Source organism: Vipera ursinii, assembly GCF_947247035.1.
Source record: "Vipera ursinii genome assembly, chromosome: 1".
NCBI classification, from domain to species: Eukaryota; Metazoa; Chordata; class Lepidosauria; order Squamata; family Viperidae; genus Vipera; species Vipera ursinii.
In genome coordinates this window covers 303,366,516-303,391,946 of record NC_139512.1, presented here as the reverse complement: position 1 = coordinate 303,391,946, position 25,431 = coordinate 303,366,516, and the positions used below count along the sequence as shown (strand labels likewise).

General features: G+C 42.5%; 1 protein-coding gene across 1 annotated transcript in view; it reads left to right on the top strand.

The window, feature by feature from the left end:
- The window catches only part of XDH (xanthine dehydrogenase), a gene marked incomplete at both ends in the record, with an annotated part of 65,539 nt that overhangs the window by 18,679 nt on the left and 21,429 nt on the right, over positions 1-25,431 (top strand). Inside the window, 12 exons of the mRNA XM_083377032.1 lie at positions 1,006-1,144; positions 2,138-2,230; positions 4,171-4,322; positions 5,455-5,548; positions 12,518-12,627; positions 18,758-18,942; positions 19,947-20,121; positions 20,323-20,412; positions 20,752-20,921; positions 21,565-21,688; positions 23,472-23,591; positions 25,077-25,173. Coding sequence (XP_083233158.1) covers positions 1,006-1,144; positions 2,138-2,230; positions 4,171-4,322; positions 5,455-5,548; positions 12,518-12,627; positions 18,758-18,942; positions 19,947-20,121; positions 20,323-20,412; positions 20,752-20,921; positions 21,565-21,688; positions 23,472-23,591; positions 25,077-25,173 — 1,549 coding nt within the window. The remainder of the gene's footprint in view (positions 1-1,005; positions 1,145-2,137; positions 2,231-4,170; positions 4,323-5,454; positions 5,549-12,517; positions 12,628-18,757; positions 18,943-19,946; positions 20,122-20,322; positions 20,413-20,751; positions 20,922-21,564; positions 21,689-23,471; positions 23,592-25,076; positions 25,174-25,431) is intronic.

The following is a 25,431-nucleotide window of genomic DNA, read 5'->3' as shown; positions in this document are numbered from 1 at the left end:
TGGAAGATTTTGCTATTCTTGTTGATTTGCACCCATAAACCAGCCTATTTAGGATTCTGTCAACTTATCTGGAGAGTACCACTTTAAGAAAGAGTAAACTTCGATACTCTGTCTGGACTAACTTGAAGGTTATGTCAGCAGCTTTTTATTCCTGACACATTTCAGTGGTGAATTAGGAACTATAATAGAGCTGGAGAGAGAGAGGGAGGAAGAAAAAAAATAGGTTGGTTATGTAAAAAACAAACCAACCAAAAACCAGGCCAACAGCTATATGCAAATTGGGAGTCCTTGATTCATCACTCTTTAATCTTTAAGTAAATTCTCTCAGATATGATAGGAAATGTTATCACTAACAGTTTGCAGTTCCATACACATTTAATGCAAATGACCCAAGGCATTAAGCAACATTGGCTGCTGAAAAAGTTTTGTAATTCCTCTGTTTATATAGCTTGTTATATCACAGAAAATCAATCCAGGATAATGGCCCTGCACAGGGGTTGAATTGTGCCTGGGTCCTGACCATTGCACAGGGAATAGCTGATGATGAATTGCAGACAATCAGCAATACTGCATTCTAACCACAGTGCCAACGTAAGGAGTAATCCACTGGAGTCAATTTCTTTAAGTTCTGCCTAATCACTTCTGCCTTACTAGCCTGCAACCAACGTGGCTTTGGTGCAGCTTTCCCAGAGAGCAGGGGCAAGGGACTTTGATAAACGAAAGCTAGTATTTCTCAAGCTATATAGCCTTAAGCTTTGTTGAAGATAGATCTTGGAGAACTCTTGCCCCTCTCACTTACAAATACCCAACTGGATAATGAGAGAGGATTTATTGACTTCTTAGAAGGACTCCTACATTGCTTCTTGTTTCAAAGAGTCCTGAAGCCTGTCACTCACTGGAAATAGTAACTGCAACTATAATGCAGCCCTTCTCTTCTCCTTCATACCAAATTCAGATTGCTTGCTTTGTGATTACATGAAGTTGAATCTGGTCTTTTCTCTATAGACACAGAAAAAGCCTATTGAGCCACTGTGTTTCAAAGGCGAGCGAGTGATGTGGTTGCAACCATCAACTCTCAAGGAACTTGTTTCTCTGAAAGCTCAGCACCCCGATGCCAAGCTTGTAGTAGGGAACACAGAAGTGGGTAAGAGGACCAAGTCTGTTTCCTGTTAAACAAATGTATTCAAACATATACGTAGCAGTACATAATTGGCTGACCAGTCAAGATTTTACTTCTTCCTTCATAATATCATAACCATTAACCTAGGATTTTTAAAGAGATAATTAGTAACATTTATAATTAATTAATAGCAGTGTCCCTGGGGTAACATGTATATTAAGCCATAATGTAGTTCATAATAGGAACCCAACCACTATCATTCATAATGATTTAACGAGTTATATGAACCCAGCTGACATTTTTGTTTGCTTAGTGAATATGACTACAATATGATGACTATGCTTTACATCTAATTTAGAGGCAGTTTGATACTGGATACTGGGAGTAAGGAGACTAAATGCCCTCTCAGCAGGCCTCTTGTTATGTTCATGGGAACCTTATTTGTTCTCATAGGTGGAACCATTTTTTCCTCTGTAAGAATGCCTCAAAACAACATATAAATTCAAAATAGGTTCTCAGGCACGTTTCAGCACCCATTAATAGGTTTTTCTCCACTCCCTTGGTGATACGATAATTTGAATGTCTGAAAGCCCCTTGCTTCACAAAGGAAGGGGAAATGCTGGACAAACCAGTTAACTTTCATGAACCAATCATAGCTGCTGTAGATCTCCAGTGTGCTTATCCCAATCACAAGATATTAAAATACTTGATACTGTAGTAGGTTACTGTAGGAAGAATGAAAGCAATACAGGCAAGAGAATATTAAAGAATATTTATTGATAGTGCCAAGCAGAAGGGAAAATACTTGGCTTTACGTTCATTACAAGTCAGTGCAAATGTCTTCCCTTTTAGGCATGCAGGAATGGCTCTGGAGGAAGGGAGGACCATCACCACTGAGATGAGATCTACTGTTCTGGAAGAATTTTATATAAGAGCTCTGTTGCATCATTGGCAGATTTACTACTTCTAGGTGGCTGCCATGTCTGCACTGACCTCATTGGATTTTGTTTTTTTCAGGTATTGAAATGAGATTAAAGAACATGCTGTACCCTGTGATTATAGCCCCAGCTTGGATCCCAGAAATGAACTCTGTTCAGCACACAGAAGAGGGTAAGTAGTCTGCCTGAAGGGATTGGCAATATGTGCTTGAAATGCACACGGAAAAGTTTACAAGCCATGATTTTAAAAAATGCTGGATGGCACCACTTCTCCCCATGCACTCATAGCCTCTCTCTGTTCCTGGTATACTGATTGCACTTCTGGGGAAGGTTCTAAACCAAATTCAGAGCTCAGGTGTCACTTTTATCAACCACAATTTCTGAACATGTTTGTCCTTTTTGAAACAGTGAGGTTGGCTGGTGGAGTAATCTATCGAAAAATGCAAAAGTATTGTGCTGTTCTGTTTTAACAAGCAACAGAAACCTGGATGGGCAGGGAATGGGCATTTTTCTAGGACTTTCTGGGAAAGTTGCAAGTACAACACATGGCCAGATCAGATACATTAAATAGAGCCCAAGACCACATTGAGGGAATCCAAATGCAGCTTAGAGCAATATTTCCCAAGCAGACTCCAGGGATTACAATTCTAATGAAAATTACAGGATGCCTGGTTGGGAAAAGCTATCCAAGAGCAAATGTCCAGATTTCTGAATGAAGACTTGGGATCAGGAGGCAGGTAGGTCATTTGATTGCCCAGAAGCAACTGAGTCTCTGTTTTAGGTGAATAAACTAGTTTGTTCTTCAGAAATTAATGGAAGACTTGCACACACATGCACACATCACACTCCAAATGATTTCTTTAGAAAAGGGAGCATATATTTGTATTGCACTAATAAAACATATATATACTCACTTATTACAAATATAATAAAACTTTTTCAAAGGATGACCTGTTGCATAACCATGGGTTTACTCACTTTCTTGTAATGGCAGAACTGGTGTGCTGTGTGGGAGATGAAAATATAGCCCCCTCCTCATATAACAATATGAGGCTGGAGCAATCCTGAGATAGGCCCCACAGAAGTGATTTAAAACAAAGCTTTAACTCGAACTCTATATTGTTTCACATATGGACATATTATTTATAATCTGCTGAGCTTTGTGCAATATGAAATTGAAAGTATGTAGTTCTGTGTATATTTAGAACATAAGGACTGGAACAATAAGAAATAGGGAACTGAAAGTAGCTGATTGTTTTGAGTTCGAACATACACAGATGTATGTTATATTCAGCAGAAGGTCAGTAAAAAGTCAGCAGAAGTCAGCAAAAGTTAGCGGACCATCTGACTAGTCGTAGAATGAGAAAGGGTATAAAGGGTTGGGAGTGGACCTGATTGATTTGCCATTGGCCTATAGCTGTCCTTTTGGAGTCTGCTATGCCATATGGTCTCATTGCAATGGGTTATTAATGTAAGTGATGTTGTGTTATTATGCTTGCTATGTTCCAAATCATTAGCAAAATAAACCTCTGGATCTTAAAGTAAGAATTATTGTTTTGTGTTGCTTTCTCTTGTCTTTTCCATTGCGTTTTTCCATGACAGCTGGAACATCTTGGCATGCTGAGAATGTTTGCAACCTTTTTAACAGCAGTAATTTTAGATCTCTACCTTCTCTTGAAAGAGGTCAACCTGTAATCTCTACTCCCCCCATCTTTTCAGAGTTGCTTTCAAGTTTTCCACTATGATTACCAAAAAACAGTGTCCCATTTTTTCCTGTTTTCAGGGGATAAATAGAACAAATTTTAATGTACATTGTAAAATAAGCATATCACAGTTTTAAAAGAATCTCCCAAACTCTACCCCAAAAACCAGCTGTCCCCACATATGTGATATAGACCCATCCACCATGACCTTCAGATTCCTTTCTTGCTAAGTTAAATATACATCCTTATAAGATATGCAGGAAATAAATCCTTTATTGATTTTTAAAAAATAAAAATAATGGGAGGAGACTAAAGATGTAAAAATTCTTCAGTTCAGCTCCTGAGAGCAATACTTTTATCTTGGTGAAGGTCCAAGAGAGTCAAATCCCTCTTGTTTCTCGTTTTACAGGAATCAAATTCGGTGCTTCCTGTAGCCTGAGCTGTGTGGAAGAGGAACTCAGGAAAGCAGTGGACAAGTTTCCTTCTTACCAAGTAGAGGTCTTCCAAGCAGTCCTAGAACAACTGCGATGGTTTGCAGGGCCTCAGATCCGCAATGTTGCAGTAAGTGCTTCCAAATAGTTTCTGATAAAGGAAGGAGACAAGAAAGGCAGGTGGGATGTACTGTTCCTTAAAGTGTATCTCCTTTGGCACTTTTATATCCCAATTTATTTTATTACCCTTCAAACAATACTTCCCATAATGCTGGTGGCTGGTAGTCTACTGACTTTAATTTCAAGGTTACACAACTTCATCTACTTCTGAATATCTAGACCAGTGTTTCTTAACCTTGACAACTTTAAGTTGTAGAGCAACTTAAATAATATCTAAATACATAAGTTACTAGACATGCTGATGTTCCTTATGATGCAAGATCTCAGGGTGTTGGGCAGAAAACCATCCTGTAAGCATCCTTCATTGCAAAAGTATTTCAACTTTCTCCTCCAATTTTATGCCCAGATGAAATCTGAGAGTTAACACCTGCATCCAAGCCATCCAGTGAACTTCTGTGGCTAAATGGAGACAAGAAATTGGATATTTTTGTTCTTAATAGAATAATTCCTATATTGTCCATAAAGAGAACAAGCCTACAAGGCAATAAGAATTTTTATTATTTGGTAAATTCAAATTGATCAGCGAATCTTCTTATGCATGGCTTAGTTTGAACAAATCTTCAGAGGAAATGTCAGCTTAGGAGAAGCATATCTTTGAATTTATACCAACCTTCAGGCAAGAGAGATATACTTTAGAGTGAAAATGGGTAATATTTTTTGAACTGACAAATCAGATTTGACTATATATTTTCTTAGTTGGGGCATGTTAAATGCTCAGATGTTTTACAGAAACAGTGAAAATAAATAATTAATCTAAATGTCTTTATATTCACTCACACAAGTACATTTTAGAATAATGAATCTAAATGTAAATCATTGTTTAAATCTACCAGTTCTTAATTTCATGAAAAAAACATTTAGCACATCGTGAAAGCATGAAGAGTAAATGATAAATTAACTTGAGATGTATTGCTTTCTTAACCTATTCTTGTTCTATTAGAGGATAAGAAAATCCCATTTTAATTTTAATAGTGTAAAATTAAAATATTCAGGATTTTTGTGCTTACTTACTTCGATGACTGATTTTAATGACGTCTGTTGAACTAATTTCAAAGATATGACTGTGCTATATTTTCTTTCAGGCTATTGGTGGAAATATAATGACTGCAAGTCCAATATCTGACCTAAATCCAGTGTTGATGGCAATTGGGAGCAAATTGACTTTGGTGTCAAATGGTAAGCAGTTTCTGAATTTCCCTTGTTACCAATATAAATTCTATTATGGGTGTAAATGGAACAATTTCCATGCCTCATTTTTCTTTCTGGGGCTAGACAGGGAAAGTAGTACAGTCTGTTATTTCCAAGAGCCTCAGTTAAGAATGTTAAGAGAACTTTCTTTGGTTATTCCTTCTTTTGCTTTCTAAAGGGTAGTGCAGAATGTTCCCCATAACTCCAGATGCTTAGGTAGGTCCAGCCTAGATGATCTTTGGTTTGGTTTTAATATTTCATAACTGATCATTGTTAAGCTGTAGTATTTGACAGCTGGGTGATAGTGTATCACACCTTTGTGATATCTGGTTTTCAAACGCTTCGCTGTTAGAATGTTGAGCATTAAAGAGAATTCTTGGAAATATTTTAGATGCCCTGTAATTTCTATTGGAGATAGAAGTGGATAAATACACTTTTGTGCTCAAGGTAGGCTAGGAAATATATGCCTTTGTACAAAGAATGACTAGCAAACACTGGTAAACCATCTGTTAGTTGCAGCTAAGATATTCAGAGTTCCCAAAAGGGTAGTCTAAACACCACTGATATATTTTGGGCAACATTTGATGGTTGACTCCAGCCTGTCTGTTACTTGATACTATGGACTTCAGGGACCTGTTGATACCATGCTGTCTGTGATTCCAATGTGACATGTGGGAGGTGGCACAAAATACATACATGAAGGTCTAGATGTCTAGGGAGCACCAGGCTAGAAAAGATAACTAGTGTTCTGAACCAGCCCTCTTCTCGCACCCCTAATCAAAGGAAGAGTCTGGAAAGCGTCCAAGATCAAAAGGCTTCTGCCAAGTTTTAATTACACTGTTACAAAAATACAAGAGCTTGACTTCTCAAACGAAAAAGTTGCTTCAGCAACTAGCCCCTCCCCAAACACTTCTTTTATAGAGAGCTCAGGGCGTGGTCTCCCTGTGCCTCCTCCCGAGGAGTCCCATAGCCTTCCTTTGTTTGTCCCTGCTCGTCTGCCTCCTGCGTCGGGCGTCCTTGAACAGGGCCAGCTGTGGGTCATCATCCTCCGCACTCTCGGGCTCACACAGCTGAGAAGAGGTTCCCGGCTGAGGACTCTGCAAAGTCTCCAAATCATCATCAGCCGGTTCGTTTCCCTCCTCCCCCACATCTGAGTCCTCCGATACATCGGACCCGGCTGTCGGACCCACAGGCTGGCCCTGAGTCACAACACTATCCCGCACCGCAGGGCCCTTCCCCCGGGTCTGCCGATCCGGATGCGGTCGGGATGGGAACTGTTCGTGAAAAGCAGTCACCAACGCAGGGGCATGAACGGCGGTCGCGTCTTCCCATGTGAAGTCCTCCGGCCCGTACCCTTTCCACTCGATCAGGTACTGGAAGCGACCTTTCAGCCAGCGGGAATCCCTGATGCTGGCGACCTCGTACTCGGGGGTGCTGTCGCCATCACGAGGTCCTGATGGGGTAGGTTCCGCTTGGCGAAGTGGACAAGCCGGTTGTTCGGGGACCAACAAGGACCGATGGAAGACGGGGTGCACGCGCAGGGAACGTGGCAGAGTTAAACGATAGGCGACCGGGTTGATGACGGCCTCGACTGGGAACGGTCCAAGGTAACGGTGGTCCAGCTTCCTCGCCGGCCGAGTGGATGGTAGGTTCCTGGTGGACAGCCAGACCCGATCCCCCACCGATAATGGAGGCGTATCCCTTCTCGACCGATCGGCGAACCTCTTGTAGTCGGCCTTGGCCTTCTCCAGCTGCCGTCGCACCAACCGATGGATCGCCTGTAACTCCGCCATGAATTCGTTCGCTGCCGGCTCCGGTGAGTCCACGGGAGAAAGGGGGAAAAACCGAGGGTGATAACCCACATTGGCCAAGAACGGTGTCATCTGCGTGGAGGTGTGCTGCGAGTTGTTAAAGGCAAACTCGGCTATGGCCAAATAGTCCACCCAATTGTCCTGCTGCAGGTTAACGTAGCAGCGCAGATACTGCTCCAAAATGCCGATGACCTTCTCGGTACCCCCGTCGGTCTGAGGATGATGCGCGGACGAGAGGCAAACCTTAATGTCCAACGCCCGCATCAACTCCTGCCAGAAGCGGGCTGTAAACTGGGCCCCCCTATCGGAGACGACTCTATCGGGAAGGCCGTGCAGCCGGAACACCTGTTGGATGAACATGCGACTAGTGGCGCGAGCTGACGGTAAGCCGCGACAGGGGATGAAGTGCGCCATCTTGGTCAACATGTCCACCACCACAAACACTGTCGTGAAGCCGGAGGATGGGGGTAGATCCGTCAGAAAGTCCATGGACACAGCCCCCCAGGGTCTCTTGGGCGTTGGCAAAGGCTGCAGTAAACCAGGCGGGGCCCCTGTCGCTGACTTGGCCTGCCTGCATGGGACGCAGGAGGTGACATAAGACTGGACATCGTGTCGGACTCGGGGCCACCAGAATGTACGGGAGACCAGGTTCAGAGTCTTGAACAGGCCAAAATGCCCCGCAGCCGGGTTATCATGACATTGGCTGAGGACGAGTCCCCTGAGTGGCCCTCCTGGAACATAGAGCCGGTCACGATAATACAGGAGTCCATCCGTGACCGACCAAGGCGAATCTGGCCCCACCTCTTCCTTCCGCTGAGCCACCCACGCCTCCTGCTGCTGCGCCTCCCGGATCCGAGCCCGTATATCCACCGGCTCCCGCACCGCAGCAAAAGACTCGACGGGGATCACGGTCCTGGGCGGAAGCTTGTCTTCCACTCGGGTGTACTCGGGCTTCCTGGACAGAGCATCCGCTCTCTGGTTGTGCCCGCTTGGTATGTACCGCACCCGGAAGTCAAACCTCGCAAAGAAGAGGGACCACCGGATCTGGCGTTGGTTCAAATTCCGAGCGGTCTGCAGGCTTTCCAGATTCTTGTGGTCCGTCCGGACCTCGATTTGATGCCGCGCCCCCTCCAGATGATGCCTCCAAGCCTCGAACGCCGCCTTGATGGCCAGCAGCTCCTTCTCCCAGATGGTATAGTTGCGCTCCGAGGGATTCAATTTCCGTGAGTGATACGCGCAAGGGAAAAGGGTACCGTTGGGCGTCGCTGCCTGAAGTAACACGGCCCCAATGGCAATGTCGGAGGCGTCCGCCTCCACGACAAACGGCCGTTGCGGGTCAGGATGCTTCAAGATGGGCTCCTTCATGAAGGCGTCCTTCAGAGCTTGGAACGCCTGTTGTTCGGGGGCGTTCCACTGGAACCGAGTCTTCTTCTGCAGGAGCCGGGTGAGGGGGGCTGTCAAGGCAGCAAAGCCAGGGATGAATGTCCGATAGTAGTTGGCAAATCCAAGAAGTCGCTGAATATCCTTCACGCGACGCGGGGGTTGCCAACTCTGCAACGACTCAACTTTACTCGGTTCCATGGCGATGCCCTCAGGAGAAATGCGGTGACCCAAGAAATCAATGGTCACCTGGTAGAACTGGCACTTCTCCAACTTGGCAAACAGCCGATGATTCCGGAGGCGCTGCAGGACCTGACGGAGATGCTGATGATGCGCTTCACGCGACGGGGAGTAAATCAGGATGTCGTCCAGGTAAATCACAACAAACTGGTCCAACAGATCCCGAAAGACGTCATTCATAAAATGCTGAAACACAGCGGGGGCGTTGGTCAGGCCAAACGGCATCACCGTGTACTCGAAATGTCCATAGCGAGTACCAAACGCCGTCTTCCACTCATCACCCGGCCGAACCCTGACGAGGTTGTAAGCTCCACGCAGGTCCAGTTTCGTGAAGATCTTAGCCTCCCGGAGTCGGTCCAAGAGCTCGGGGATGAGGGGCAGCGGGTAGCGGTTACGCACCGTGATAGCGTTGAGTTTCCGGTAGTCACAGCAAAGCCGTAACTCGCCCGACTTCTTTTTGACGAAGAGCACGGGCGCAGACACTGGCGAGGACGAGGGCCGGATGAAACCACGAGCCAAGTTCTTCGTCAGGAAGTCCCGCAATGCAGCCAACTCGGGCTCCGACATGGAGTACAAACGCCCCACTGGGAGAGGCGCATCAGGGACTAGGTCAATGGAGCAGTCGTAGGGCCTGTGCGGGGGTAATTGGTCCGCCTCTGACTCGCTGAACACGTCAGCAAAGTCGGACAGTTCGGGAGGCAAGGAAACCCCTGAGGAACCCTCCACCTGGCCGGCACAGATATGGCGGGTGTGGTCCACGCACTGCAAACTTGGGAAGGTGACCAAGTTCTGAGACCAATAGATCTGTGGATCATGCGCCCGGAGCCACGCCAGTCCCAAGACCACGGGGAAGTGCAGATCCGAAGTGACGTAGAACTGAATGGCCTCCACATGGGTACTGATGGCCATACACACGGGTTGCGTGGCGGCCGTGATAGGCCCGGACAGGAGCACTCGACCATCGATGGTCTCCACAAGCATGGGCGGATCCACTGGACACTGGGGAACAGCCCATTTGGCCACAAAGGCCGAATCCATAAAGTTAGTGGTAGCCCCAGAGTCAATTAAGGTATGGACTGGAATCCCCTCTGACTTGCCAGGGAGGATCAGACGTGCCTCCAAAATCAAATGCCGTGGAGGTTCACAGGCACCGTCGGAACGGCGTCGCTCGGTGTGGATGTTGTGGGTCGCCCGATCTTTCACACCGTCTAGATCGGGCTCGGGCCGTTTCCCGATAACAAAGCAGGGGACTTTCTCGGGGCAGGCTTGGTCACTGACGCCCGCTGACGCTTCTTCGGGCAAGAAGCAGCCAAATGTCCAGGGTCCCCACAGTAAAAACACAACCCCTCCGATCGTCGTCTGTCCATTTCCGTCACCGATAGACGGGACCTGGCGGCACCCAGCTCCATTGGCTCCTCCCTCTGGACTGGGGGCTCACGCACAACAGGGGCGGCAGGGGTCTGTGGGGTGGCACGGCGACTCTTACGCTGCTGCAGCCGGGCATCGATCCGCAGACAAAGATGGATCAGCCCATTCAGGTCTGAGGGAATGTCCACGCGGGCCAGCTCATCCAACATCTCCTCTGACAAGCCATCCTGAAAGGCATCCACGAGCGCAGCCTCATTCCAGGCGGAATCCTGGCTAAGCAGCCGGAAATCGCTGATATAGGCCTGTAGAGGGCGCTGACCCTGCCTCAAAGCTTTCAGGCGTCGGGTGGCCGTCTGTGCCTTAATCGGGTCCTCGTACATGAGGCGCATATGGTCACAAAACCCCCCAAAGTTATCCAACAAAGGGCTAGGCTGTGCCAACAGAGGCGTGCCCCAACGAGCTGCATCTCCCGACAGAAGGCTCAACACGAATCCCACCTTATCTCGGTCAGTGGGGAAATCAGCTGCTCTCACGCTGATATAAAGCTGGCATTGTCCCAGGAAGGCAGGAAACAGTTCTGGATTACCAGCGAATTTATCCGGCATAGCTATCTGACATTTCCTCCTGGGTGGGGGGGCAGCATGTACCTGAGCCTGCAGTTGTGCCACCTGAGTGGCCAGCAAGGTGAGTTGCTGGTTGAGCTGGACATTCTCGGCAAGAAGCTGCTCCATCGTAGTATTAAGGGGTGGGTGGCTGAAGCAAAACTGTTCTGAACCAGCCCTCTTCTCGCACCCCTAATCAAAGGAAGAGTCTGGAAAGCGTCCAAGATCAAAAGGCTTCTGCCAAGTTTTAATTACACTGTTACAAAAATACAAGAGCTTGACTTCTCAAACGAAAAAGTTGCTTCAGCAACTAGCCCCTCCCCAAACACTTCTTTTATAGAGAGCTCAGGGCGTGGTCTCCCTGTGCCTCCTCCCGAGGAGTCCCATAGCCTTCCTTTGTTTGTCCCTGCTCGTCTGCCTCCTGCGTCGGGCGTCCTTGAACAGGGCCAGCTGTGGGTCATCATCCTCCGCACTCTCGGGCTCACACAGCTGAGAAGAGGTTCCCGGCTGAGGACTCTGCAAAGTCTCCAAATCATCATCAGCCGGTTCGTTTCCCTCCTCCCCCACATCTGAGTCCTCCGATACATCGGACCCGGCTGTCGGACCCACAGGCTGGCCCTGAGTCACAACAACTAGGATATATTGTTTAATCAGTGTAGGTCACAATCTTTGCTTGTGGAATTAAAAGACCAGCTAACCTCCCAACAATAAATAGTTGCTCAGATGAATTGAGAACCCACCTGCTTACCCAACTCATCCTCTCTGTCGAGCCCCGCAGGCCCGACATTCAGTGGGGTGTGTGGCTCCAGGACCTCTCAGCCCAGCCACAGCCACTCCAACAGGCCCGCCCGGAACACCCGCAGACTCCCGGCCTTCTCCGGCGGCCATGTCTGTGTCGGGCTTCCTCCAGTCACCTCTGGACGCCGCGCCTGCACACAGGAGGCCTGCAGGCACCAAGACAGGGCCCCGACCTGAGGGGGAAACCAACATGCGGCTGCTGTTCTGGGCTTCCCTCGCTGTGCAGCGATCGGGAACCATGCTGGGTGGAAGGACTACAATTCTGACTGCGGGGGGTTTGTTCTTGGAATTGCCTAGTTGGGGAGCTGGGGAAGCTCCAACAGGCAGAGGGGTCCCGGGGCCTGGGGCCCGTGAAGAGAACGGTCCCAGGTTGGAGGGGGGCAGAGGTGGTGGGGTCTGGGGGTCTGGTGTGAAGGTTTTCAGGGCTACATACCTGCCAGGGACAAGCATGTGGGGCACGGAAGAAGGGCAGAAGCCAAAGGGCCCTGGAGGGGAGGGGTAGCACATTTATGGGGAGGTGGGCGGATGTCGGTTTGTTGGAGGGGCGTGGTGTTTTGTGCCGGATGGCTTTAAATAGTGTTGGATGCGGAAAGCACCCAACGCTGACTCTGTTCCCGCTTTGGATTGTTGTGCAAGAGAATAAACGTTTCCTTTGTAACCCACGTTTCCTTTGTAACCCATGTTCCTGCTGTGGTTTTTCCTGCCATTCGCGGACGGATATTTTGACACTCTCTATGCTGTATTTTGTTTTCTTGCAGAGGGCAGCAGGACTATAAGGATGGATGAAAAATTCTTTACTGGGTATAGAAAAACTATACTGAAGCCTCAAGAAGTACTGCTTTCAGTTGAGATTCCGTTCAGTAGGAAGGTGAGGTGATCTGAATATTTACTGTCATAGAAAAAAAGGCTGTATAGTTTTATAAGGCATAGTATGTAACACTTTAGAAAATAGGCTCAAGATCCAAAAGGATCCTGACAGACTTGAACACTGGGCCCTATCCTATAAAATGCAGTTCAGTGGTGAGAAAATTAAGGCAAGAAAAACTAAACACATAGGTGTAGAATAGGTGGTACTTGCTCAATAGCAGTAACTATGAAAGGGATCTAGAAGTGGACAACCACTTAAATATTAGCCAGCAGTGTGCTGCAGCTGCCAAAAATAGCCAATGCAGTCCTGGACTGCATCAACAGAAGGACAGTATCAAGATCATGTGAGGTGTCAGTGCTGATTTATGCTGCTCTGTTGAGATCAACTTGGAATACTTGCGTACAGTTTTGATCACCGTAAGAGAAAAAAAGTTGAGACCATAGAAAAAGTTCAGAGAACAGCAACAAAGATGATTAGGGGCTGGAGGCTAAAATACATGAAGAATGATTGCAAGGACTGGGAATGTCTAGTCTAATGAAGAAAAGAACTAGGGGTGACATGATAGTAGTCTTCAATATTTAAGGGCCTGTCACAAAGAAGCGGGGGTCAACCAATTCACCAAAGTACCCGAAGGGAGGACAAGAACAGATAGAAACTTATCAAAGAGAGATCCAACCTAAAACTAAGGAGAAATTTACAAACTAGAGCATTGTGTTTAAAAAGATTTCCACCTTGGGGAGGACCTTTAGTGTCAGACAAAATCTCTTGCTCTTTCTCATGCCTAGCAAAACAGACTGCATTATTCCAATATAGTTTGTTACTACCACTTAATAACTGAAATACAAGTATCATAACAACAACAACAAAAAATCTAGACAAAATTATTCACAATCTGAGAAATTTACTGGGCTTAATTGTCGTTTTTGTGGGGCAAAACCTTGACCTTGTTCTGTTCATACAAATCACTTATTGAATCATGCAAAGGTACTTGTGCATGCAGAATCCTTAAGCCAGAAAAATGATCTGCTTAATCTATACAAAAGGGGTTAGATTTTTTTTCCCCTTGCAAAGAGAATCAGTTATTCAGAGCTAAATTAATTCTCTTTGTGTTGCACAAACTAGTTATCAGGTAGTTGATACTCTTTTCACAGACAATTTTAACCCAAACACCCATCCAACATTGACTTATACTTATTCCATTTTGTATAAAATTTTAACTAGGAGTAAGGTGAAGAAGATATAAAATCTTTAAATATGTTTCCTGCATAAATGATGAATTCAGGAATTTGTACTGTATACTAGAAGAAAAAAAAAGTTTAAAAGACAGGGAATAGGCAAGGAAGCAACAATTTCGTAGCATGTTTTGCTATGGCTGGGAGAGAAAAAAGAAAGAAAGAAAGAAAGAAATCACATGCCAAACATAAGCCATCCAGCATCATGAATTTATGTGCGTACTGCCCAAGCAACCAAGGAATTAATTCTAGCATAGAGTTCTTCTTAGATAAAATGTAGAAAATTTAGTTTAGTCATGGAAGATACAAAACGTTTCAATAAAGGAGAATATTTGTAGCTCCGGGTTGAAATGTGGGTTCCTTGGTGCTCTCTGAGCTTGGTTGCTTTCTTGCAGATGTTTCATTATGCAAACTCGGTACCATCATCAGTACTAGCAGGGATTGGGATTTGCTCTAAATTTATATTCTAGTTGATTAGAACAATTAACCAGTGGAACAACCTGCCTCCAGAGGTGGTGAATGCTCCAACACTGGACATTTTAAAGAAGAGACTGGACACTCATTTATCTGAAATGGTATAAGGTTTCCTGCCTGAGCAGGGGGTTGGACTAGATGACTTCCAAGGTCCCTTCCAACTACTACTACTTCTTCTTCTTCTTCTTCTTCTTCTTCTTCTTCTTCTTCTTCTTCTTCTTCTTCTTCTTCTTCTTCTTCTTCTTCTTCTTCTTCTTCTTCTTCTTCTTCTTCTTCTTCTCCTTCTCCTTCTCCTTCTCCTTCTCCTTCTCCTTCTCCTTCTCCTTCTCCTTCTCCTTCTCCTTCTCCTTCTCCTTCTCCTTCTCCTTCTCCTTCTCCTTCTCCTTCTCCTTCTCCTTCTCCTTCTCCTTCTCCTTCTCCTTCTCCTTCTTCTTCTTCTTCTTCTTCTTCTTCTTCTTCTTCTTCTTCTTCTTCTTCTTATTATTATTATTATTATTATTATTATTATTATTATTATTATTATTATTATTATTGCCCTCTCAGTGTTGGTAGGAGTGGTTTTGGTGGTTCTTTGGTTGGGCTTTTTAACTATTAGGTTGCTTGGCTTGATTAGTATGAGTGGTTTTTTTGGGTAACTTATGTTTCTAGTTTGCCATCAAACAACATATACGTACTATACAAAAGAGACAATCAGCAAACAAAAAAAAGAAAACAAAAACAAAACACCTCTCCACCAGCAATCAACACCCAGATGAACATAGATTAACACCAAAATTAACACCAGACTAACAATCAAAAAGGGAACAACATATTAATTAAGGAACTGCCAAACCAGTTCGGTCTGGTGATTAAGTTACCAGGCTAGAAACCAGGAGATTGTGAGTTCTAGTCCCACCTTAGCCATGAAAGCCAGCTGGGTGAGCTTGGGCCAGTCACATCACTGGGTTGTTGTAGGGACAATAGGAGGAGGAAAGTATGTTTGCTGCCTTGAATTTTGTAAAAAAAATAATAAGGGCAGGAAACAAGCAAAATAAATAAATAAATTCCTAGTTTGGGTAATGAAATCTCTGCAAGAAAACAAACAAACTGAGACAGCATCAAGAACCACTCATAGAAAAAGTTTGCCATGAATTCCTTCTGTATGACCTTGTGGCTTTCCATGAAAAGAATGGTGGTTCAAATTCTAATATACATTAAATTAGGCTGGTCTTTCTTTATCCCTGAAACAAGCAAAAATACTATATTCGTGCAATCTAGGGTTCCAGGAACTGGTTTTGGAAGAAAAATTGCCTTCCACAGACTGGGGGGGAGGGGATGGATACTTTTGTGTGCAACTTTGATCCTGCGGATGTGCAAATGAAGCTTCACATGCTTGCCCATTGCTTGCATGGACCAGTTCCTAACAGGCTGTGGACTGGTACCAGTCTGCAGCCCAAGGGCTGGGGACCCCTGGACTAAGAGATTGTACTTAAAACAAAATGAGTTGGCTATCTCTCTTAGTTTGGTTTAACCTTGAAGAACTTTAGCATTCCCAGATTCTTTGTAAAGAATGTTTGTCTCCTAAAAGCTTAATGTTGGAAGTGATCACTCAACCTATATATTTTAAAATATTTTCTTGGATTTTATTTTAAATTGGTATAGAAAAAAAATCACTCTTGAAAAAGGGAGCAGGGAGCAGAATTTTGAAGTGTCATACATTCCATGATCAGTCTGGTCCAAGTTTTAATGCAATTACAGATGGATCTATTCTGAAATAAATAAATAAATAATAATAATAATGATAATAATAATAATAATAATAATAATAATAATAATAATAATAATAATAATAATAATAATAATAATAATAATAATAATAATAATAATTTAATTTTTATACTGCCATTCTCCCGAAGGACTCAGGGCGGTGTACAGGGCAATACAATAAAATACAATATATAAAAATTAAAAGAAATATTAAATACAATAGCCCGATTCATAGGTTAATACAAAACGTTAAAATACCCCTAAACCCATCAGACCAGGCCGGCTTGTTCAAATAAATATGTTTTTAGGTCACGTCGGAAGGAGCGAAAGTCGGGAGCTGTCCGGAGCTCCACCGGTAAACTGTTCCAAAGGTCTGGCACGCCCACAGAGAATGCCCTCCCCCTGGGGGCCGCCAGTCGACACTCTTTGACCGACGGCACCCTAAGGAGGCCCTCTCTGTGGGAGCGCACTGGACGAAGGGAAGTAGAAGTCAAAATCAGCAATGAGAGAAAGTAAGAATCAAACAAGTTCATTATTCCATTACCATTTGTAAGAGCCCAAGAAGAGCCTTGCTGGATCAGCCCAGCAGTTCATCTAGTTCCATTGAATATGTGTCTGTTCTTAACATTGTACTTCTGTTGAAATACCTGGGGTCAGTAGGCTTACTATCCAACTCATATGTTCATGGTGAAAGAACACAACATATTTACTGCCAAATTCCCAGAATACCTGATGTGGATTGGTTTCAATTATTTCTGGGTAGCGTGAAGGAATTGACTCATCTAGATCCATGGATTCCAGATACTCATAGACTCAAGATACTCATAGACTCAAGTATTAATGGTTAATCACTTAATGGACTGAGAGCATAGTTATTATTTTTCAGAGCTGTGTTTATTTTTCTTCTTTCCTTTCTTCTCTGAGCTTATTTTTGGATATGGTTGTTATTTTCAGTCTTGATACAATTGCACTTTGGGGCAACTATGTTCTTGTTATATTGGTTAAACTTATACTAGAAAGAAAGATGAGATTTTCCTGACCCTGGAGTCCCAAGAATCTCATGATTTGCAGTGTAGGAGATCCATGAAAAAATCCATCTGAATTGTGACATCAATTATATTTGCCTCTTTTGTGTTACAGGGAAAGCATTTATTTGGCTGGTATACTTTAATTGAAGAATGGAAGGGGGAGGTTAATCCAGTTCCGATCTGGGTCAATTCCTGACACATTCTGTCCTGTTTTTATATCGGTTTTTTTTCCTTCAAAATTTTACTAACATTAACTTAATTTTCTTAAATATCCCCATCCAAACTTAGAGCAACATTAACAACAATTACAAACAACAACAACAACAACAACAACAGAACCATATCTACAGAATGCATTAAACAATAATGAGAAAAATACTATAATTATAAGCCACAAAACTAGGGTAAAATTGTTAAAAAAAGATTCTGTCTTAATTAATTATATAACTAACTTACAGACTTGCAGCTGGGAAATTTCAAGATTCTGCACTTACCCCATAACATTACAGGGGTAATGACAGCTTGCTGAAATTTGTGTAGCTCTTGCCACCTTCCTCGTGCCCAGCTGCATGGGGCGTGATACCAGTGGCGCACCATGCAACCAGAGCACCCTCTGCTGTGCCTAAAGACATCCAAGTTCTAATTTCAGGATCTTTTTTGAAGCTATCATGTGAAAAAAATCTGCAGATTTTTCTACATCCTTGCAAGCAGTGCTGTCACTTATAGCAGGGGCATATGCGTATGAGCACCTAAGCACTCTGTATCACTTTCTCTAACTTGTAACAATTACACAAAAGCCATACAAATTGTAAACCAAGAGGCTGTTTCTGTCCATTCCTTTTTCAGAAGTTGGCATTCATGAGAGTTGTAGTTTTTATTTAGCTGGGCAAAATTTTAAAATAGAAATGAATTGATGTGCAAATGTTTAGGATCAAATTTGGTGGAGAAATTGTAATGTTCTTATGCACATTTAACTTAGGATCAGAGCACATTAAGGGAGACCACCCATTGTCAATATGAAGAAAATGGTCATAAGTGGACCAATGATCTGGCTTGGCATGCCATTTCTGTATTCCTAAAGTAACCTGATAGGTCTGTTTTGAATGCTCACCTTTCTAGAAAGATTAATGAATGAATGAATGAATCACAATGAGTATTTGCAAAGGGGACTCAAGCATTTTGAATGGCAGGAAACAGTGAGATAATCTGTCACTTCATCAGCACATTAACTGAGCTTCTTAGAGATTCAAAACAAGAAAACACCCTCCAAAACAATGCCTACTGCCCTTATATATAAAAAGCAAACAAACCAAGATCCTGGACATAGACATGGCGCAGAAACACTTTGTAGCTCATAGATGTCAGTTCCAGAATAATAATTAACACTTATTTATAAACTGTAATCAGAGATGAAAGTGAATTTTGCAATGTGAAGTTTTATTCAGAACATAGCAACAAGAATTCTGACATAGTTTGTCTGGAATTCTGTTGTATTTCCCCAGTGCTCATTCTTCTTTCATCTAGACATTATTGCATGAAGGGGACTGCTCGTATTTTAGTACCGTTGTGGTCAGTGGACTGACTTTACTCCACCCTCCAGGATCAGTGAGAAAAAGTCCATGGAAAGTTTACTTCTTTTTCTTCTCTTAGGGTGAATATTTCTCTGCCTTCAAGCAAGCTTCAAGACGTGAGGATGACATTGCCATTGTGACCTGTGGAATGAGCGTTCGGTTTCAAGAGGGAACTGATCGATTAGAAGAGATTAAGCTGAGCTATGGCGGAATGGCTCCCACAACAGTCATGGCTGTAAAAACCTGTCAGAAGCTGATTGGGAGGTAAATGAGTGACACTCATAACACACGCTGGGAGCAGAATTTTGTAATACTCTCAGCTGGGAGATCAAAGTTTATGATGTTGTTATTATTTCAGTTTTTAAGGAATGTGGGAAGGGGAAACATATGATTATTTGCTGAACTGTGGGGTCAAATATTTCCATTCTGTTTTTTTATTACTTTGGGAAAGATTAGGAATGTTTGGCTTCATCAACATAGTTTAATATAAATGCTTTACTATTTGAAAATTGGCATTATAATAAGGAGATACTTAAAAAGGTAAAGGTTCTCCCGCACATACGTGCTAGTCGTTTCCGACTCTAGGGGCTGGTGCTCATCTCCATTTCAAAGCCGAAGAGCCAGTGCTTGTCCGAGGATGTCTCTGTGGTCATGTGGCCGGCATGACTAGATGCCGAAGGCACACGGAATGCTGTTACCTTCCCACCATAGTGGTCCCTATTTTTCTACTTGCATTTTTACATGCTTTCGAACTACTAGGTTGGCAGAAGCTGGGACGAGTAACAGGTGCTCACTCTGCTACGTGGCACTTGGGATTCAACCCGCCAAACTGCCGATCTTCTGATCGACAAGCTCAGCGTCCTAACCCCACTGAGCCACCACGTCCCTTAGGAGATACTTGGAAGGCTGCAAAATGGGACAGACATGGACTACTTATTTTTGAGCAACCCCTCTTGACTATGAGTGCAGCTTAAAGGAGACTTTCTTATTGGGATGCTGCAAATACATCTCTGATGATTTCTGGTCTGCTCCCCAAAGAAAATAAGCAGAGTTTCCGTCACATCTTCACGGTCATCATCCTGATTCCCCCCCCAACCATATTCTATGGACACACTTGCTATGGGGCCAGAAAAGAGTAATTCTGGAAGATGAACTCCCAATATAACTATAAGGCATCAGAATGGAAATCTCTGCTTATTATTTTTTTTACTGAATATACTGGGACAAATGAAATGATTTTGTGTTAATTTATGGTTCGTTTTTAATAGAGAGTGGAAAGAAGATCTCCTGCAGGAAGCTTGCCGTTTGCTGGCTGAGGAGATGAATCTTTCCCCTTCAGTCCCAGGCGGCATGGTGGATTTCCGTCGAACTCTCGTGCTCAGCTTTTTCTTTAAGTTCTACCTCACAGTGCTTCAGAAACGAAGTGTAGAAATGAATGGCAATGTGAGTTCTTCTGTCTTCTTGATGGGATAAGGGTTCAGCAGTTTCATATGGCTATCTATATGCAAGCTCCATATGGCTTTTGGTATCTTTTTACATTTTGATTGTAATGTTCTTACGCACATTAAGAGATATATTAAAAATACATTTGCCTTTGCATAAGAGAAATGAAATTAAAATCAGATTCTATCTCTATTTTTGCAGAATAATTTGAGCAATTTGGTCCCCTCCACATATGCTAGTGCTACTGAATTATTTAATAAGGATCCTGTTAGCAACGTCCAGCTTTTTCAAGTGAGTAAGAGCAAAATCCAGTCTGTGTTTTCCATTTGTTTTATTGCCTCTAATCTCAGTTCTTGGAAATGTTCTTGCCTTACCTTGAACTAACCCTTATTCTGATTTTTGCTCTTTGTTTTTTTTTAAATTAATTAATTACAGGAGATGTCTGTCCTAATAGGACCTCTTCCTTTCAGGTAGAAGGGATAGTCCTATATTTGATGTGCTAAATGCTGTTCCCCTACTTGCTTTATTGCTGCTAGTAGAATTTTAACTTTTTGAATGAGGCAATGTTTGTAGGGTATTGATGCCAGTATTTAATCAGCAGTGAAAGTAAACCCTTTGCTTTTCTCATAGGAAGTGCCTATTGAGCAATCCATTGACGACACAGTGGGACGACCCCTGGTGCATTTGTCAGCTGCCAAGCAGGCAAGCGGAGAGGCAGTCTACTGTGATGACATCCCTTCTTATGCAAATGAACTCTACCTAACCCTGGTTACCAGCACCAAAGCCCATGCTAAAATTATGTAAGTTCTGTTTCCATGACAGACACCATTACTTATTAAATGATACAGGCCACAGTTATTATGATGTGGATGTGGGCTTTACATTACATTATAAAGGCCCCGAGGAGAGGCTATAGTCCACCTCCTTTCAGCCATCTAGTATAATATGTAACTTATTTGTGCCGCTGGAACTTGTGTAATTCTTACAGCTGACAGCATGCTTGGAAGGTGCAAACTAGCTTTAGAATGTTGGCCACTTTTTCTTGGAGAGTGTTTGAGAACCATGTGTATGTATAGATTTAATTTCTAGATCCCCAATCTAGAAAAATCTCTTGGTTGCCTTTCTTTGAATCTCTTCTTCTTTCAACAAAGAAAGGATCCTGTTAGCAACGTCCAGCTTTTTCAAGTGAGTAAGAACAAAAACCAGTTTGTGTTTTCCATTTGTTTTATTGCCTCTCATCTCAGTTCTCAGTTCTCGGAAATGTTCTTGCCTGAGCATTAGGCCCAGAAGCAGAAACAATGCTCAAAAGGAGGGTTGTTCAATGCAGAATAAAATAGAACTATTACTTCATGTTTTGGAAATAAATGAGGCCAAAACTTGTACTGGCAGACATACACCTAAATCTACTGGGAATAATTCTACTGTGCTACTCTTTTCTTTCAGTTCCATTGATACCACAGAGGCTCAGAATGTACCCGGCTTTGTGTGTTTTGTCTCTGATCAGGATATTCCAGGAAGTAACACTTCTGGAATTCTTAATGATGAAACCATCTTTGCAAAAGACATTGTACGTAATTATTGATTTTCATCTACAAATTGTTGTATTAATCTCAGAAAGTACTAAAGTGGGGCAATCAACTCACTTGTATTATAGCTCAGTAACCACACCCCTTTGGTTCATTCCTAGATGTGTTTTATAAAGTACATTTCATACTCTTCACTTTGGTTTGAATTGGTGTTATGTGTTAGGGTGACAACTGGCAGATGTACCATCGTCCTCTATGAAAATTGTATCTGTATGTGTTCCGATACAATAGTAAATGTATGTTTTATGGAGTGACATATCAAATTATGAGATGCCATTTCATACATATGAACTCCTTAAAATGCCCTTTTGGTATATATGAGGGGGCAGCCCATAGATTTGGTAATGAATGCAGCTTAATGTGTATGGAGAGGAATACCTTATACCAGCACCAATTGAACATAGTTCTCACTGAACTCACTGGGATCAAATATAATCACATACATTTGTCTGTGCTCTATCATTTCTCATTCAGTTTCATGACAGAGAATTTGCTTTTAAAACCTTTCAAAACAGAAGAGTATGATATTCTTCCTCTGATTTAGTTACAAGATAGCAAGATATGTGTGGGAATATCCTGTCTTTCACTGTAGAATTCTTCCTTTCCCAGTACTCTGATGTCCTTGACTATCCACAGTTCAACGAAATACCAAGGAAAAATATTGTACGGGAATTTTAAGTACTAGAGACACCATCACTTCTGAAGGGAAGGCTTGTCCCTGAAAAACTATAGGAAGAGTTCTCTTCCTACAGGGAATGTTGGAGAAATTGCCTGTTCAATTACTCTGCTCACAAATTTAATTGACAATTTTGAAAATCCGTTTGTGCCCAGACTAACTGTTGTCCAATAGTATGTCTACATTCAGAAGGTTTGTCCTCTTTATATAAAGTTGGGTTTCAAAAATAAATATATCCATTTAAGAGAGAATTTTTATAAAATGTTTTATAGATGGCATTTAGATCCCCAAAAAATTAGCAAGTATGTATCCGAACTACCAGCCTAAATGTTGGAGGTGTGGTGGTGAAGATGCAACGTATTTTCATATATGGTGGACTTGTAAAAAGGTTAAAGCTTTCTGGATCAAAATTTGGTGGAATATGCAGAAGATATTTAAGAGAAGGATAAAGTTTTGTCCGCAATTGTTCTTACTGGGTATTATTACGGATACTACTGTTGTGGACACTAAGTTGATGTTGAATTTAATTACGGCAGCAAGACTTTTAGTAGGGCAATATTGGAAGAAGGAAGAACTGCCGACTATAGAAGAATGGACTTTAAAAGTTTCCAACCTGGCGGAAATGGTAAAGATCTCAGCATATTTGAAAGACCATTCGCAACAGAGATATATTGTGGAGTGGAAAAAATGGATTGATTACATCCAGAATAAATATGGGACTAAAAAGTTTCATTTAGCATTTGAATAAGTATTGATGTGATATTTATATTGCTTGTAGTCATTTTACAAGAGTTAAAGTGCGATAACTTATTGTCATTAGCATATGGTAGATTATGATTGTTTTTACTTTTATACCTTGTATTTAGCTCTGGGAAGTCGGGGAGGGGGGAAGGGGAGGGAGGGAGGGTTGGGCTGGGTTGGGAAGGGGGGAGGGGGTTGGGAGGGGTTTTGTTTTGTTAAAGATAAAATGTATTGAAAAACTTTTCAATAAAAAAAATAAATATAAATATATCCAAATTAAAATATTACTAAATCAGTCAAAACTTGCAAAGTTGCTGAATAAACTGAAGGGTTTTTTCCACTCACAGGTGACATGCGTTGGGCACATTATTGGTGCAGTATTGGCAGATACACAGGAACATTCCCGAAGAGCTGCTAAAGCAGTGAAGATCACATATGAAGAGCTTACACCAATTATCACTATCCAGGTGAGACAGTGACACAAAGTGACATATATCTTGATTTCAAGGTCCTGACTGAGTAAGCTTAGCTCTTGATTTATTTTTTTAGAAAGATGAATTTGAAAGTAACTTCTCTGGTTTCTGTTACTGTAGTTCTGAGATGGATATGTGAAAATTATCTGTACTTGTTTCTACACCTATTTGTTGTGATCATTGTTTGTATGAATCAGGGTCATGGGCAACAGACTTAGTGCATGTAAAACCACTTTTTCTTTTGCAAATTAGTCCCAACCAAGAAATGGTCATGCACACACTTGCTTTTACTTATATAGAGTAAATTTTGAAGTTTGTAATTAGGGCTGAGCAAATATTTTTCCATTTAGGGTTGTATTCACTTAGGGCACAGTTGGGGAACCTTGGCTCTTTTATGACTTGTGGACTTCAACTCCCAGAATTCCTGAGTCAGCATGGCTAGTTCAGGAATTCTGGGTATTGGAGTCCACAAGTCATAAAAGAGCCAAGGTTGCCTACCCCTGACATAGGGGTAATCATCATTGGCTGTATAAAGGAGGTGAAGAAATTAGTAGGTAGTGGTATCTGATCTCTCTCTATTTGATATCCTTCTTTTCTACTTTGTTGTTATCCATCTCCTTGGACAGACAGCTTCTGACATTGTTCTGAGGGCCATGTCAGCTTATGTTGATGGCTGCCTGAGGCCTTTAGGTTGCAGATTTTTCAGCCCAGGACAAATAGTAAGAAAGTTGTTGAAGCTAGAGTATAGTAGAGAATAGGAAATTCTAATGAAATAGATAATGGTAGGTATTATCTGCCAATGTTTTTTTTCTACATAAGGTGAGGAAGCTCTGTCTTTAACTGTACCTTTCATTCAAAAGGCGATGCAGATTACCTAACAGTACATAACATTGGTTCAACTTAGCTAAGCTGGCCGGTGTATGTGTGTGTATATATATATACTGTATATATAGAGAAGGAAGCTTCCTGTATATATAAGAAGGAAGCTGAAGCCACCAGCCTGATGATGACGGATGGGATTTCGTCGAAACGTTGCTCTTACACCTTCAACTCTACGTGGGAAAAACCCCGAATGACCAAAGATCCACATACAAACACCCGCGAAAACCTCAGAAAACATATATATATATATATATATATATATATATATATATATATATATATATATATATATATATATGTATATGTATATGTATATGTATATGTATATGTATATGTATATGTATATGTATATGTATATGTATATGTATATGTATATGTATATGTATATGTGGATCTTTGGTCATTCGGGTTTTTCCCCCGCGTCGAATTGAAGGTGTAGGAGCAACATTTCGACGGAATCCCATCCGTCATCCTCAGGCTGGTGGCTTCAGCTTCCTTCTTCTGGGAGAAGCATGTGGTAGTATATATATATAAATGTCTCTGTGTGTACACACATGTTCATTTAAATGTGTTTGTGTTCTCCTATAATTTGCACAGGAAGCCATTGAGAAAGAGTCTTTTTTTAAGACTGACAGGAAGATTGAAAAAGGAAATGTCCAGAAAGGTTTTGAAGAGGCCGATCACATTGTGGAAGGTAAGCTTGCTCATTTCTTTCTGTTTCTTTTTGGTTTGTATAACAAAGGTTTATTTTAAAGCATTGATTGCATGAATAACATATTTGCATTGACCTTGGGGTTCTGCATTGGACAATACATTTGAAATGGACAATCTTTTAAAGTTCCTCTTGTTTTGTCATTGGTTTTTTCCAGCTTCCCTACACTGTCTATCCATATCAGAGTAAAAATAGAAAGTTTCTTTGCTACTGAGATGGTTTGATGTTAAGAACACACGA